Raw genomic sequence first — 17,723 nt, 5'->3', positions numbered from 1 at the left:
ATCCTTGCACGGAGGAGGCAGGGGACGCCGCGAGGGTGTCCCACTGCTCAGCGATCCTCAAACTCAGTCCGCAAGTGCTCCCCAGGCGCCTCTGGCTGCTCCCCAGGGCCAGGCCACTCCCCGCAGCACTGATTCCACAGCCCAACTCCCCGGACCCGTCCCCTAGCACAGCCCCCCGCTCCACTGCCCCCCGGGGCTGGACCGGGACACCCCCTCCGCGCCCGCTCCCCGGCGGCTCAGCAGCGCTGCTCGGCGGAGCTGCTGGGCAGCAGGTCCCAGCGGCCGCTGCCCACCACCACGCCGGGCGGGTAGTAGAGGAGCTCGGGCGGCGGCGGCGGCGGCGGGCCGGTGGGGGGCGGCAGCGGGCTGGCGGGCAGCAGGGCGCGCAGGGCCTGCTCCTCGGGCTCGGGCTTGGTGGTGGCGGTGAAGGGGCGCGTGGCGGTGAGTGAGGGCGAGGCCAGGCGCCAGAGCAGGCGGCGCAGGGCGGCGCGGAACTCGCGGCGCAGCAGGCAGTAGAGCAGCGGGTTGAGGCAGCTGTTGCAGTGCGCCAGGCAGACGCTGACGGGGAAGAGGTAGGCCTGCGAGAGGAAGTAGTGCGGGCCGAAGGGCACCACGTTGAGCTTGACCAGGACGCCCCAGGCGGTGAGCGCCTGGTTGGGCAGCCAGCAGAGGAAGAAGGAGAGCACCACCACCGTCACCGAGCGGGTCACCTGGGCCCGCCGCGTGGGCCCGCCGGCGGCCGGGCGCTCGCCCAGGAAGCGCAGCAGCAGCAGGTAGCAGAGGCTGATGACGGCCAGCGGCCCCACGAAGCCCAGCAGCACTTTCTGGCTCTGGTAGAGGCCCAGCCAGAACTGGGCGCTCTTGCCCCGGCCCTCGGGGAACCTGACCAGGCAGAGCTCCTCGCCGAAGACGGTGGCGGTGGTGGAGAAGACGGCGTGGGGCAGGGAGGCCAGCATGGCCGCCCCCCAGATGAGCAGGCACAGCCACTTGGCCTGGCAGCAGCAGCCGCCGCCCCAGCCCCGGCCGGGCCGCCGGCTGCTCAGCGCCGAGGCCACCGAGTGGTAGCGCGCCACGCTCATGGCGGTGAGGAAGAAGACGCTGGCGTACATGTTGGTGGCCGTCACGTAGGCCACGATCTTGCACATGGCCTTGCCGAAGAGCCAGGTGAAGTCCAGCGCGTTCTCCACCGCCCAGAAGGGCAGCGTCAGCACGAACTGGAGGTCGGTGAGCGCCAGGCTGGTGACGAAGAGGTTGAGGGGCGATTTCTTCCAGCCCTGCTTGCTCTTCATCAGGTAGAGCACCAGCAGGTTGCCCACCAGCCCCAGGGCGCACACCACCGAGTAGACGCTGGAGATGGCGATGCGCAGGACGGCCGAGGTGTCCCCCGCCAGCCCGTCCGCCCGCTCCCGGCTGAGGCTCTGGAGCAGCGCCTGGAGGGACTCGTTGGTCCCGTTGCCCAGCTGCCTGGCCAGGAAGTCGCCCTCCCCGGCTTCCTTCATGCTGACGGCCAGCGAGCAGGAGCTGGGCTCGCAGGGGGCCTCCATCCCCTGGCACGGGTCTCCTTCCTCAGCAGCTGCGCTCGGCTGGCGGCTGGCCCGGGTCCCCCTCGCCAGCAAAGCACATGCTCAGCACGGAGCCCGAGCGGGATCCGGCCACTCAGCCCAGCGCCGCTGCGGCTCCCGGTGCCCAGCGCAGGCAGCAGCCGCTGGACGCCCCCGCAAGGAGCCGGCGGGACGCGCCTCTTCCCGGGCACATCAGGCTGGGCGGGACAAGTCCAGACCCCGAGGGAGCGGCCCGGCCGGCCGGCGCTCCCTCCGCTGGCCACGGAGACTCCGGCTGGGATGTGACCAGGAGCCACCTCTCGCCGGTGCAGTGAAGGTCCGGGTGCGTCCTGGAAGCGCCCACTTGTGCTCCGCTCTTGCGGCGCGGCTCGGTCCCTCCCAGCCCTCGCGGCCGGTGCGTCTCCCCTCGGTGCAGTCCGGTGCCGTCGGACTCGGCGCGCCGGGTTATATGCACCTTCCGAGCAGGCGGAGGGGCGTGCGCAGCGAGCGGAGCTCTCCGAGGTTCTTACCGGGTTCCGGCGAGCCCTGGCTGTGGTCAGTGCCCGCCACCTCCGCCGGCTCCCTCACCAGTGTCACAGCAGCGGCAGCTGAGTTCTGCGGGGCACCCGGAGACTTGAACAGCTCGCCCTGGCCGGCAGCGCACGTTTCTCCCCTCCTCTCTGAACTCCCGTTCCTGTACAGTCTCTGCCTTGGCTTCCTTTCCCCCCGTGCCGGAGCTGTCTGTGTTGGAATGAGCTGCATTTAAACTAGCATTTGAGATTCAGAAGAAAGAGACCATGTGAAATGCCGCCCCTCCCCACTTTAAAAGGCCAATCACATCTATTCCCCCAGATTTTAAAATGCACCGATCTTTTCAATTTATCCTGAAGTGGAAATGGGAAGCGGAAACCAACCCACGTTTCTTTTCTCTACAGAAAATGTAAATGGATAGTGAAATGTGTCTTGGTGTAATGAAACTTGTAAGCTGACCCTCCTGTGTGCACCGAAACTTTCTAAAATCTATAGTCCAGCTGCAAGTTTGCATTTAGTTTAAACAAGCACAGAGCTTGTTTATCATTCAGCTTATCTATGCCGCAAACTGATTTATATCTCTATTATTTGTTCTCTTGTGTAACAAATTCTGTTCCTAATGGGGTGCGAGATTTCTTTCCTATGTTTACACGATATTTTACAACCATCATAGACTGTGACATTTCAATCTACCAGAGCCCCAGTGGACTTAGTTTGTTGAATGTCAGCTTCAAAACAATGCGGTTTAATGAAAAGCTTTGCAAATGTTTTGTTATTATAAACAAAACCAACCTGCCATTATCCAATGTTCCCATAATACCTGGATTCCTTGGGGGGATGTAGTTTTACATTTGTTTGGCTACAGAATGAATCCAAAGTGTTTCATCTTTCTTCCCTTCTTCCTTCTTCGTGAGCAAGCAATAAAGCTCGAAAACATCTCAGAATTATTTTTCTATAATGAAAGGTAAATATGGTAAAACCATAGATCAATGTTAGATGAGTAAAAATATTTGCCTCCTTTACAAAATAGGCTGAAGGAATGGTGATCCTTATCTCTTAATTTGAAATGACTTACATGAAAACAGTAAAGGTGAACATTAGATATGGAAAGAATGTGGTAGAAGATTACAACGGGAAACTGAACAGTGTAGGTGGTCCTGGCTTTGGGTCCTATTATCCTCCTACTGAAGTCCCATCGGAGATTTGCCATTGATTTAAAAAAGCGCGGACCCTTTCATAGAAAATCCTTATGGAAATTTTAACATTGGCCACTAGAGGGCTCTGGTGTTTCAGGGGAGAAAATTCCTAACAAGGGTTTAGAGAAATTCAGCAGCTACAGACAACTCTTCTTACAGACACCCAAGAGTTGACAAGAGGTTTACATTTGACCAGAGCCCTTGAACTGAAAAAAAAACCCTTATGTACATGTTTCATTGTTGTAGCCCCTGGGAGGGTGAGGAAAAGTTTAAGAGGAACTAGCATCTGGTGTTATGCTTGAGCAGCCCTCCCTTTTTATTTCAAATTTTCTCTCCTCAAGACACACATCAACCCACATCTCCCTCCCTCGCTGCTGGCACTGCAGTCTCCCCCTGGTACTGGAAACCCAGCTCTGTTCTTTCTTTTTCATATGTCACCAGGAACAATAAAGATTCTGGAAAATAAGCAGGCCATTTTGTTTGTGATATTGCACAGGAGGCAAAATAAAATACAGCTTGTTCTGCTGCAGGGTACATTGTCTCTGTTGTTCTTGAGGTAGTAAAATACGTTTCTGTCAACGAACCAGGGAAAAGATACATTGAAAGTGTAGGGTGGGGGTTAGGAATGGAGTCTGAAAATGTTATTTTTCTGATCACAGTCCATTCTAAATCAAACATCTGTAGAACACAACAACAACTTAAACAACTCAAGTATTATCCCCATCATCTTTAAACTGATTTTATCTTATTTACTTTTCCACACAGACATCTCTATGTCTTCTTACACTCTGCTCCTTAGCCATGGAATGCCCTTCCCTAACTGAAGCCTACCTAATTAAGACCCACTTCTGTGCTGGTATTACAGCCAATTAATGAAGGGATATGAGGATAATTGGCACTGATTTTATAATATTATTTAACAAGTTTGCAAGTGGGCATACTTATAAAATAGTGGCATACATAAAAATGGCATATATTGTGTCTCTGGCCACTCTTGGTGTACTACTTTCCTTCTTAGGCCCTGACCCTGCGAGTGGTAGTCTGCAGACAGACTGCAGCACCGGCATAGAGTTCAGTGGGGCTCTCTGTAGGTATAGTGGTGTTCCTGTACACTCTGAGTAGAAGCATAGGGGCCTTAGCTTGCAAATTCTTGAAGGAGGGGGTGACAGTGTCATCAGCTTTGTGTACAGCACCTAGTACAATGTGGTTCCAACCTGTACTGGTGTGTCTGGGTACTACTGTAATGTAAATAATCAATAATAAGATGCATTGGTATATATGCTTTCCCATCATTTAGGAACATAGGAGTTGTTGCTCAGACAGTTCCTCTTGACGGCTTCCTGGTTTAAGTACTGGTACCAGCCAAGCAGTGGGCTGCCTGGGGCTGCCACTTAGGTCTTGCTGGGTGGTACTTCCTGCCAAGCCAAGTCTTGCAGGGTCCTCCTGTGAGAGCTTAGGCAAAGCCTCCTGTGGTGATGCAGAGGTGTCAGAATCCCCATGCTCCCAGTTTCCAGCCCTGCAGGTTCTAACATAGATGATTAGAACCTCTCCATAATGCACTTGGTCAATTGTGCACTGCTGTATATTGGGGGAAATTATTTCCTGACAGCTGTGGTCCTATTCTGACATCATCAAGCATGATGTTTTATTATCTTGAATTAGTATTGGCCAAACATTATTGACCACTAAATTATCCAACACCTTTTAAAACCCAGTTACAGCGTTTGACTCTTGGAGTAGAGAATTCCACAGGCTGAGGACATACTATGTAAAGAAGTACTTCCTTTAACTGTTTTTCCATCTCTTCACCCTATCCCGTGGTCAGCGGGATGGGGCTACATCCAGGTAATATTCTTTATTATTAAAGAATTAAATTAAAAACTGAATTTGCATCTTTTAGTCAGAAGAATCCCAAAGTATGTCAGCAACTAGGCACCACCAAAATTAAGCCACTTCTGGAGTAAAAGCCAGTAGGCATTTAACAATGTTTCATAGTATCATAGGGCAGAAAATGAAGAAGGAAACTACAGAAGAACATTATATAGGAAAGGTGGAAATGCCTAGATCTGAATATGGCCAAGGCAAGCCTGATCTTGTGAAAAGTCAAGGTCTCCTTTTCAGCAGTGCAGGATCCTTTAGTACTATATCCAGGGCATTGTTTCAGAGTTTACTCAAAATTAAGAGTACACCAAACAAGTCTCTTGATTTTCTTAAGGATTGCTCAGTTTTCCCTTTAGTTAATGCTTCCCCCACCCCTTTGCAAGTAGCAGTCACGATGTCATCTTTATTTGGGCCAATTAACTTTGTCCATAGCCAATATGAATTCCAGGAACTAGAAGGACACAGTATGCAAAACTGGATTTTTCACCATGCTCCCAGAAGATTAAAAGCTCTATTCTGAGCATATGGACCTTCTGTAAGTCCAATTTTCACAGTGGGAAAAAGACAGAACCTGTCTCTTGTGTGAAATTAGTTTTATTCCCCTTGAATATTTTCCTGCCCAACATATTTGGTTGGTACACTATAGAGACTAAACTGTAATGAAGTTCCAAAACAAAGAGGGGACATAGAATGCTGGGGGTGGGGAGGAGGGAGAAGGAGGGGATGGGAGAGAATCATTAAGCAGAAAGATGTAGGTATTCATAATGCTAGCCAGTCAAATAAGGCAGGTGGGAGTTGTTCAACTGAATATGAGTTAAAGCTTCTCTTGGCAGCAATGATGATTAATTTTGCATATAAAGATGGATGTCTTAACTGGTTGCACAGACTTTATGTTTGTCCCCAGTCCAGGGGTGAATTTCCCCACAACAGACTTCCTTTTAGCCTCAGGTATTTCTGTCTTCTTGTTTCATCTCTTTTTGACCTTGGAGAAGCATTTTTAGCGATAGCAAAAGGAACATGCTAGAGTTGGAAGAATAATTTAAAAAAACTGAATAATTTATTTGAAAGTAGTGTGATATTCAGTGACTGAATTATATGTCATATAATCAGCCCCTTTCTATAGCTGGGGAAAATTTTGTTAATATCATTACATTTAATTGAAAAAATATTGCAAAATTCATCAGATAAATTATTTTGTGATTATTATTCTACCATGTCAAGAAAACATTGTTCTTCATTTACTCTCCACATGCAGTAATGCAGTTCAGGACCTTTCGGAACATTTAACATTTGTTTGTAGTGCTTCTTTTTCATCAGAATATCAGTGTAGTTTGTAGCAACTTGTGTATATATACAGTCTAATCTATTTTGTACTTGTCCCGCTGGGTGAAGATCAGACATATGTAAACTTTTCTTTTAAATAATTAAGTCCCAATCCTGCAAACAAGCTTAATGGGGTACATGTAAGTAGTTCCAATAATGTTCCCGTGCATAAAAATGTGCAGAAATCTGGGCCAGAGTCTGAAACAGTTCAACCCATAAGGGAGAGAGTTGATGGAATTGAGGAAGGCAAGGAAGGTGAGGAATTCTTCAGCTAGTGAGGGAAGGTACACAGCGAGTTTTATTATTTAGCTCCATAACTTAAGTCCAAGATACTTAGAGTTTTAAGGAAGGAGCTTTTTGGTCCATATTTTAATCTAAATTAATTAAATAATATCTGGGCTAGCTTCATTCAGTGAGATCCTCAGTTGATGTCAATCAGCAAAGTTCCATTGAAGTCAATGGCGCTTACATTGATGTACACCAACTGAAAAATTTTGGCCCATTCATATCAATGGAATTACACCAGAGATGATTTTTCATCCAGAATATGCTTAAAAATTGGCTTTCAAATATGCTTTAACTATGTTTATTTAAAATAGTCACTTTCATGCTTTTTATCCTGAAGGATTACTACTGTTTTCCACTTCCTTTTGAACCTCCTCCAAAGAAAAGGCATTTATTGTTATAATTGCTTATAATTACTTGTCATTATATTTAAATACAAAGAGTTAACAGGCAAGGCCACCCAGAGACTGCTTATTGTGACATTTTTATAGCTGTGAAAGATAGCTTTTCTCCTCTCATTATTGAAAAAAAAAGTAATATAAGAAAAGGTCTTGAATGGACTTAATTAAAAAGAGTTAATTACCATACGTTGTTCAGATGGGATCTGCATTATTCAAAGTTCTATTTTCTCCATAGAATTCTGCTCTATGAATAACTCCTTTAATAGCAATTTCCCTACCATTTATTTATTTATTTATTTATTTAAAGGAAAGGGACATTTTATATTTATTTGACTTGCCACTTTCCCATCTTTAATCTCTTGGACCCATCTGATCTTTCTTTGGCTTCTTTGAGAAGCTTTGATCTCTCCTTCTTGGCTGTACTAAGGCAATATTTGTTAATGGCTGAGGTTTTACCACTCATCTGTATGTTAAAACTCCACTTTTCCCCTCCTCTCCCTATTGAGGGCCAGAAGTTTAAGTGGGACTTGATGCAATAAGTCTCAGCATGAGGGTGAATTTCACCCCCCAAAACATTTTTTCAGGTATAGAACAGAGATGTAAATAAGGTTTTCAATACAAAACCGCTCTCCAAGATGAGAAGGCAATCAGCATATGGAATCACCAGGAAATGGATTCTTGGTGAACTTTAAGGGATACTGGCAATAAAGTTCAGCAGAAAGTTTTATTTGAATATTTATTTTAATTTTTAAATTAATTTACTTTGGTCATGCTTATGCCTCTTTTGTCTCTGTTTTTTGGGAACGTTCATGTAAAGAAGTTAGTGTGAATCTTCATGGATAGCTCATTTCACAGCTACCTGTGGTAATATGAATTGGAAATATGAATTACATTTGCAAGTATGAATAATATTGTCAGATGAACTTCCCTATTCATCGAAGCAGAGAAAAGAAATAACACCATGTGATTTAGCTGACCATTTACAACTAACCAGCAATGCTCGAACAGTGATGGAGGAATAGCAGAGATCTGTTTGTGATCACTAAGTTACAGAAACTTACTGAATACTTTCTTTTTTTCATTTATTTGTGCTCACAGATATTCCATGAACAGAACATGAGACTAATTATTCTGCACATAAATTATTAATTGTAAATCATTTACTCAGCCCTAACTGAGAGTATTTAGAATCATCACAGATGAGCTACCAATGTCCTTCATGAACAGTACTGAACTAGAACATAGACAGGAAATAGATCCACCGAAGTCCATTCCCTGCAGTTGCCAGAAGTTGGTTGTGCTGAATAAGCAGTTGTGTCCCCAACTAAGAATAAGCAGACAATATTAAAAGATAATGTACCCACAAGTTTCTTTCTAAATCAGGCGTCTCAAAGTTATCTGGTCACAAGGGCCATTTAAGACAAAATTGTTCAAGTGGCAGGGTGCACTGTAAAAAAACAAACAAAAACAAAAAACAAAACCAACCAAACAAAAAAATTAAAGGGCATCACAATAGTGCAGCTTTCATTTACTTTCCATACCCACTTAATACTCTGGGGGCTAGGAGTGCTTAGGTTGGCAGCACTCTGGGGGCAGAGTGGACGGGCCAGCCTGGGGGCAGGGCAGACCGGTGCTCTGGTGGGCCGGCGCCGAGGTGCTGTGTGGCTGGCAGCGCACTGGGGGCTGGGAGCACTTGGCCGGTGACGCTTAGAGTGTGCGGGCCACAAAAACCGAGGGCTGCCTGTTTGACACCCCTGCTCTAAATGGATCTCAAGGAAGAACAAACAGATGCAGTTGATTCTCCAGCTAATCCGTTATATAGCCCTTGGGATGGAAAGGAGCCTTCTACGTCTATCCATCTCTTTAGTACAACTAGGGCCTGATCCAGCATTGAAGTAAATGGGAATCTTTCCATTGATTCAATGGACAGTAGTTTTGACCCTTACTTTATAGTAGCTCCTCCCTATTGAACAATAGAACTGACACTGATTCTTTGTCCAGTCTAATTTTAAATGTCTCCACAGATGGGGCTTCCCTTGGGACACTATCCCAGCCCTATAGATTTCACTGTCAGGAAGTTTGAACTGACAGTCAGCCTACATTTCCCTTCCTTGCTTTTGGACTGTTTCTTCTAGTTATATCACCCAGCACCATGATAAGCAATTCCTTTCCCTCCACGGCTTTTACTCCTTCCAAATTTGCAGATTATTCCCGATTCCCCTCCCCCCCACACCTTTAATTATCACTAAGTCAAGCTATCTATATTTAGCTGTTTTAATCTTTTCTCATAAACAGTCCACTCCACTCCCTTGATCACTTGTGTTGCTCTTTTCTGGACTTCCTCCAATATGTCTATTTAATTCTGAGTTTCCCACAACTGCAATTACTTTGTAGTAACCATACAATGTATCTCATGGATCCCAACATTTTCTCTCTTTTACAATTTCTGTTGGATTATAAAATTTGAAGGACTTTTTTCTAGTATGAAAGGATTTTCCTGCATTAGCAAAAACTCCAGGTTAGAGAAATTCTTAGGAATGGCTCTTCCAGAACAAGGGATCAGCCATTAACTCCAAATCACTGGACTTTGCATTTCTTTATGTGTGACTGACATTGTAAAATTTAGAATTTTTCTTTTACTGCTACCTCTTAGAAGTAACCTCTTAGAAAGTGCTTCTTATCACTTCACTTTCCAATTTCACTATGACAGCTCTTGTCTTGGCACTGGAAGGCACCATGTTGTCCTCTTCTCCTTGTCTGGGTTGTATTTCTCAGTTCATTTTCCCCATCACTGAAGTTCCACCTCTAAGTTCCACCTGCCAGTTCCTTTTATATCTCGTTTCAGCATCTGATGCTCCTTCTTGACTTCTGATTGTTCTTCCTTCTTGTCTCCTGGAAGTTCCTTACTCTTGACTCTGCAGGTTCATTGCCCCTTGATCATCATCCAGAATGCTATGCGGTATAGGCTTGTAAGCTCTGTGGCCTGAAGCCTAAGAGAGAAGGCAGGTAGCTCAAGGAGCTCTCTGCTGGCATCTACGGGAAAGCAAGGGGAATTGACTGAGTGAGGCAGTACCTCATTTAAATGTGATCTCAGCGGTACCCCATTTTCATATCAACTGTGTTATTTGTTGTCACACTTAGTACATTTATCCTTTGAAGAATTTCTGCGTTGGTAACTTCATCTTGCCATTTGATGTTGAGTATACAGCGTAAGGAGCATAAATGCAAATGGTTTAACCTTTTCTCATAATGAGTGTAAGTTGTCTGTTTCCTCACCATACACGAGAGATAAAGTTACCAATGCAGAGATTTTTCAAAGGGCAAATGTATCAAATGTGACATCCCTGCTCAAACAAAGACGACTGCGCTGGCTGGGCCATCTGAGCAGGTTGGAAGATGGACACGTACCTAAGGACATACTATATGGGGAGCTATCAGAGAGAACAAGAACAACAGCATGTCCCAAGCTTAGCTATAAATACACAATCGAGAGATATGAAGGAATTTGGAATTGATCCTGACTGATGGGCAACCTTGACAAGTGATGGTAACAAGTGGCACCATCATCTTCATCAGGGCCTCAGAATCCATTACAGGAGCTGGCTCCTACAGCTTGAAGAGAAAAGATCTTGTAGGAAGCAAGCAGCTCCCAACCAAGACACATATATTTGCAATAACTGCCAAAAATTATGCAAATCTTGGATTGGATTATTTAGTCACATGAGACATTGCAAACCATCTACATCATAGGCTGCAAATTCCACTGTCTCTCGCAGATGAAAGGATGCCAATCAATCATTTGCTGTCATCTACTGGAGTGCAAGGGGAGTCAAATGAGCAAGGCAGTACTCATTTACATATTAACTGTGGATAGGTTGCAGATATTGGGGTAGAATTTGACTAAGTTTTGTTCTTGGGGCTGATATTTTGGAGATTACTGTGTTAGGAACCACCTGGGCAAAGCCTGGACAATGACTGGGTTCGGGGTCACCCTGATGATGACTAGTTTTTGCTGAGCCTGGGTAAGAGGCTCTGGACCGAATGAGGGTTCAAGAAAAGAGAAATTGAATGTTCCTGATTACTTGCTCAGAATACCTTTCTGGGTGATAGGAGTCTGGTGGGTTCCTTATATCACTGATCACCTTGCACCTAAAAAACAGCTGAGCTGAGAACTAGTTGCCTTTTTTATACAGATCAGTAGTGATTCCAAACATCTGGTCAGTGGAAAGTAGTGGAGAGAGCCTAGTAGCAATTCCAGTCACCTGGCCAGCAGAGAGCAGTGCAAAAGCTCCAGCAGGATAGCAGCAGCCTGAAAGCAGTTGTGTTGACTCTGGTGAGAGTGTACAGAGAGATTTTGATAGACCAGTAAAAGAGCCAGGGACCACTTGATAGTGTAATATTGATGATCATACTTATTGCTAACAGAAGCCAAATTTGGTAGGCCTTTCTGCAGGCCTGTGCAGCCTTAGCATGACTAAGCCAGGAGGGGAGGGGAGCTTTTTTCTCAACTTTATCTGACAAGTCTCTGGTGGACATGCTGGGATCTGTGTTTTAGGAGAAAAGCAAGAAGCTTATCTATGCGTGCCCTCTGGGAGACATTTGTCAGGGGCTTCAAGACATGGGGATTCTGCACAAACACATCTGACTAATAAGTGATCTGAGTAAATCTCTTGATTAGATTTTGAAACTGCTTGCCCCAACAAGTTTTTTTTCTTGACGTGTTATTGTCTACTAACAAGGATAAATGGGGGAGGAGGAAAGGTTTGAACACTTCAGGAATCTCTTCTTGGACACAGTTTTGGGGTTTCTTAATGGCAGCTGGAAGACCAGCCAATCAGAAAGCCGCCACTGTACTGCTTGAGAGCCACACCAAACTTCGGTAATTATTGAGGCTTGGGGTGTTTTACTGACCTGTTGCGGACGTGTGTAAGTGCTTGAGACTAAGTAAAGTATAGCTATTAAGCGAGAGCACTCTTGTATTATACTGTTTCTCAGTCCATCTGCCAGCTGGACAGCCGCGTCTCCATTTGATTTGTTTCCTGATACCACCTCGCATAGAGTAAAGTTACCAAGAGCTTTGGGTTGAAAGAACCCAGATAACAGGAGCAGAGGAGTTTGCAGCATCTGTGTATACTGGCCTAAAGACTCTAGTGAGGTCTCCCTGCCCTAGCTGCCGAAATCATTCTATCAGGACAGGTGGCAAAGCCCCAGAGTTGCCTAAGAAACAGGGACCTTGATTTTCTTGGGACTCCTGGAGCCACAAACTGTGAGTGGGTGTCTGGGAGACTGAAAACCTGCTTCAGCCACTCAGGGTCCAATTGTTCAGGAAAGTGGCTCATGCACCCTGAGGTAGCAGGCGGTAGAAAGTGTTACATTGCAAAATTTGTCCAAGTTCACCTTGTCCTGTCCCTTTCCTTTCCCAATAAAGTTCTTTTGTTTAAACCTCTGTTGAATGTGCTAAGTGGGCATAGATGAGCCTGTCAAAGGCACCCAGACTGGATATAGGTTTCCAAATTACTGGGTGGGGGCTCAAGCCAAAGATAAGCAAATTGTAGAGAATCCCCTAGAAAGAAGGACCTGGCCCTTGTTGCTGCTGAATTCAATATTTACAGGCTGCATGAATTGGAATATGATCTTTGCTTCTGGTGCATGTTTTTCTACTTGCCACCCTCATGTTCAAAATCCTTACCACTTATTTCTTCCCAAGTCTCTGTTTGTCTTGCATCATATCCGTCTGGTATCTATGGTATTGTCTTAACTATGAATGACTGGTCTTCTCTAATATCAACATTTCTGTTTAGATTACCATTATCTTCTCTCTTCATTTACTGATATATAGCTGGTGCAGGTTTTGTCTATCTCTGCAACTTCTGTTTGCAAACAAAATTCCACAACTTTCATAGATAATCATAGTCTGAATGCTTTTAGTCAATAACAATAAAGCAAAGTATTTTTAAATGTGTGGCACTATACACATATGGTGTTATAGTATGATACATAAAGCCAAACCAAAAGAAGCCACACAGATAGTACACTCATCTACAGAGAGGTACAACAATATACAGAGGTACAAAATTAATCACAAGCACTACAACAGAAATACAATAAAAGACCATAGTCAGTCAAAAATCAACACAGGGTAGTAATACATGGAGAATAATGTAACTACTCTATCAAGGGCAAGGCCAAGAGTGTAGCCTTTTATTTTTCTTAAAGTTAATTTAGTAATGTTGTATTACACCGCCGTGGGGTTGGCTCTACAGTGGCTACAGTTTCTAGCTCAACAGCATGAAAGTCACCTCTGCTGCTTGCTTCAAATTTAGAGTCTCTAGGAACACATAAAGATCAAGGATTGTGACTGCACATACATTCACAAGTACAAGGTCTAGTCTGTTTTACAAGTTTGATTAAAGTCACAATGAAAGTTATGTTTAACCAAGCATATAAAATTGTATAAAGACCTATGCACAAGTTACAAATATAGTCATACTCCCTCCTTAGTAACATTTTTAAGGTCCGATGGCTGCCTTGCCAATTGATCATCAATAGAGGGATGGTTCCTGCTGGAGTTTTCCCATAGGGAACTCACTTTTCCAAATTTAGGCACCCTCTTTTTATAATGTGATTCTGACTACACTTCATTAGCATTTACGCACATAATGCACTCTGCGGTTACGGCATGTTTTAGAAAAATGTGACTACCAAGTATCTTGTAAGCAAAAAATTACTCTTACTGTTCATTTTTTGCAATACCACCCATTGGCACATCTTTTCCCATGATCTTGTGGCATCGGGTCATTCACTTATGTCAAGCATTTCTTAAGCCTATGGCGTAGTATGGCTGAGCTAACATCTTCAAGGCCTCAGCTTGTAGGCTTTGCGTTTCAGCCCTACTGACTTGGATACCTAATACATACTTATCCCTTCTAACTTCTGATCAGTCTTATCCTTCTCTAATCTGACAATTTAAACCTATTCCACATACAATGATTATATATAACATAGCACATGAGTTAATCATATCATGATACAATAAATGAATGATAAAATAAATTAATTGGCTACAAGTGATATATATGACTTCACATGGAGAAAGGGACTGAAGATTTAGAAATGTTCATATTGCCCATGGAGGTATCAGTCCTCTGTTTTCTCTGGGACAAGGGGCCAAACTTCTTGCAGGCCATCAAAAGCCTTCCTTCAGCGATGGGGCATCTCATAATTTGCTTCCAACTTCAGCCATGTCCTTGCTTTGATGGATGCTCCTTGGGATCTCAGGTCAGTGATATTTGTTGAGTGTTTAACCCAGTATCCTCTGTCATGTTTCATCCTTCAGTATGTGAGCAAATCTTTCTTGCCTGTAGGACTATCTCATGAATTTAGATATGCTTTTCCTTTTGCATTCTTCTGGCAGCTAAAGAATTTTCTCCTTTGAGACTAGCTCTCTCAGGCAAGCTCCAGTTGCTTCTTACTCATCCCTGTTTTCAAGCTAATGACTCACTTTTGACTGTCTCATTGCCAGCAGATTCTGAAACAAAACATGGTTTCTACCCCATGTTCAAAGACCATGCCTTTCCTACTGTTTCCTTTGACAATTCATGACTTCCCCCCTTCTCTCTTCCAAGTCAGAGCTTTTTAATTAAAATGAGAGAACCCTAAAAAGGCTGGTTTGCAGATTCAGGGCTCAAGTGGGAGATTTATATGTGTCTATAAGTGCACAATTGGGACAATGTTAACTAGCTAATTTGCAGAATCACCAAAATGTTCATCTCTCCCATCTCTTACTAACAAGCTAGTCTGTCGGAGTTACTTACCCTGACCCCCATTTCTAAGGTATTGGAGCACCTCATAATCTTTACTGTATTTATACTCACAGCATCCTGTGAGATAGGGAAGTGCTGTTTTTCCCATTTGACAGATGAGGAACTGAGACATTTGCCCAAGTCACACAGGAAATCTGTGGTGGAGCAGGGAGTTTTATCCTGTCTTCCAATTTCCACATTAGTGCTAGCATGTTAACCGCTGGACCATGCTTCCTCTGCTAGACCTTGCTTCTGCTCACTTTGCTGTCCTCTTTCACTTTAGATCATTTACTTTGATGCAGTCTTCTCTTTTCTCCAATCAAATAATTCTAGAATAATAATGGATATGTATTTAGTGTGTTTCATCCAACAATCTCTGTGTGCTGTCAGAACGTTAAGCACCGCGAATTTCGTCAGACCCCTATGAAGCAGGTAGGTATTAATAAATTCATTTTAGAGATGAGTAAATAATGGGATGGACTGGTTAAATGAATTTTTCAATGTTGCAAAGCACATTAGTGGCAGAGCTGCGAACAGAATCTTCAGTGATGTCTGACCCCCAGTCCCCTGTAGTAATTATTATACCACACAATATTTCATTACTATTATATTTTATTAATCATGTTTATTATGTTAATGCCCAAGGGCCAACCAAGAGCAGGGCCCCATTGTCCTAGGCACTGTACAAACGCACAGTAGTAGATGGTCTCTGCCCCCAAGGAGCTTACAATCTAAATATATTATATATAATAGAACAGGAGATATGTATTAAAATAAAGAAATCACGTTACAGTGAACAAACCTTCTCACAAAGAGTGTTGCTGATTATCAAATACTGTATAAGATTGCAGTTCTCTAATAGAGCCTCACTGTGTATTTCCATTAACTAGCAAAATACACATTAAGGCTCATTAATCAAATATCAGTTTTCCTTTGTAAACATGTCTTGTTTTCCACTGGTCTCATGACTGCAAGGAGCTGCATTTTCTACTGGCCTGAAAGCTTGTATTTTAACACTTTCCTAGGTTCTGATTCTCTAGAGCTTCATTAGACAGCTAAACGGAAGTGACTATTTTCCTCTCCGTTGGCTTGCCTGTTTCACACAGAATAAAATAAGTGATAATGAGACCTGAAGAAGAGTTCTGTGGAAGCTCTCTCTCGCCACCAGAAGCTGGTCCAATGAAAGCTATTCCCTCACCCACCTTGTCTCTCTAATAAGTGATAATAAGCATAAGTTGCCAGAAAATCATTAAGCGCCATATTGCACCATCAGCGTTCAAGAGAAGTGCCCATTAAAATTAATGAGGAGCTTTGCCTGGAAATTGATGGCACAGGATAGCCTCAAAACAGTGCCTGGTGTAAGTGTATGTACAGGCAGGAGGCAGCGTGGCTAAACTATAATCCAGGTAAAAACGAGATGAAATTGGAGTGAAGTTGGAGAGAAGGTATCAGTGAAGGGCAAAACAAACGACAGGCATGTTACAACTGTTCCGAAAACAAGCATTACAAATCCAGGACATTCAGAGTTAAGGTTAAAATGAAAAGAAATCCAAAGATGTTAAGGCATCCAAACAATCTTAGCTTTGCCCTCTGGTGACACTATGAGGATAGAACATGGGGGAAAGGCTATACAACCAGTTTAATCTAATCTGAGTTCATACACACAAAATATCTTAATAGTTGTATGGTTATTGCATGACATCCCGAGAGGGCAGAGGGAAGGAAACACTGCAAGGACTGCTAGGAATTATTGGTTTTGAGGACAGCCGAGAACTACAGGCCACTCCAGCAAGACACGCTGGGAAGAGGTCATATAAGAGCTCCCTTCCCTGCAGAAGCAGAGAGATTGTGGAGGGATCTATAGACAGGGAAGTATAAAGTGTCTGAGTCCTGTGACGTGGAAAACAACCCTGGGGAGGAGTACCTTATTTTACCTTGAATCTTGGTGCAAGGTGGGAAAAGTAACTTCTGGGAGGGGAAATTTTGTTTATTAAAAGGAACTTGGAGGCTTCCCCACCCACTTCTGCCCTACATTTCCAAAGGACCAGGAAAAGGCAAAGCCCTGGGAAAGGAAAATTGATGGTGTAAAGAGAAGGCAAGGTGTGGGCTACGGTATTTCTGTTGGTCAGCCTGCCCCACTGATGTGCAAACTATAGTGGGATCGTTTCACCCAGCAATGAAATGCTGCCACCTCTGGGGTGCAACAAGCACTTCTTTCACACAACACTGCCCAAAAGCTTCCACTGGGGAAGGTAAGACTACCCTTGCCGGGGGTGTAGACGCTTTACAGACGTGGGCCCTGCCCTGTGGAGTTTATAATCTGCCTGGGACACAAGCCCTGGAGGAAATACAAAAACGGAGGGAGGCGATGCAGGGACTGGGGTAGGGAGAACACGGGTTGCATTTAGAAGAGAATGAAATTGCTGCTGCTGCTGCAAACGCCTTCGTGTGATTTGTTTGCACAACGTGTGACTGTTCTGCTCCGGATTGCCGGCTGTGTGCTTGGAGCGAAGGAACCGGGGTGCAATCACCGCCGGTGTTAAAATTCAGCCGGGACCCCCTGCCCCTGCAACAACGGGACTGGGAATGGGCGCGGGGGGAGGGGCAGCACCGAGTGACTTTCAGAGGAGAGGGGAGGTGCGGCGGGGGCGCGGGGTAATTACAGCTCGGAGCTCCCCGGACAGAGCTCGGGCAGCCTGCCCCCACTGCACGTACGGCTTTGCACCTCCAGGGACAGAGCCAGGCAGCCCTTGGCCCAGATTA

General features: G+C 44.9%; 1 protein-coding gene across 1 annotated transcript; it reads right to left on the bottom strand.

Moving 5' to 3' along the window:
* On the bottom strand, positions 1-2,169 carry RXFP3 (relaxin family peptide receptor 3). Its single transcript, XM_067545663.1, has one exon. The coding sequence runs from the start codon at positions 1,542-1,544 to the stop codon at positions 237-239; it is 1,308 nt and encodes a 435-aa protein (XP_067401764.1). The 5' UTR covers positions 1,545-2,169; the 3' UTR covers positions 1-236.
* Between the last annotated feature and the right edge of the window lie 15,554 nt (positions 2,170-17,723).

The sequence above is a fragment of the Emydura macquarii genome, unplaced genomic scaffold (genome assembly GCF_026122565.2).
Source record: "Emydura macquarii macquarii isolate MOO-44397 ecotype Brisbane River unplaced genomic scaffold, CSIRO-AGI_Emac_v2 contig_1045, whole genome shotgun sequence".
NCBI classification, from domain to species: domain Eukaryota; kingdom Metazoa; phylum Chordata; order Testudines; family Chelidae; genus Emydura; species Emydura macquarii.
The sequence above is the reverse complement of the archived record's forward strand: the minus strand, read 5'-3'. Positions and strand labels throughout refer to the sequence as shown.

What these genes read in the sequence shown, in the direction of transcription:
- RXFP3 (XM_067545663.1), bottom strand. Translation starts at nt 1,544, where the DNA reads ATGGAGGCCCCCTGCGAGCCCAGCTCCTGCTCGCTGGCCGTCAGCATG.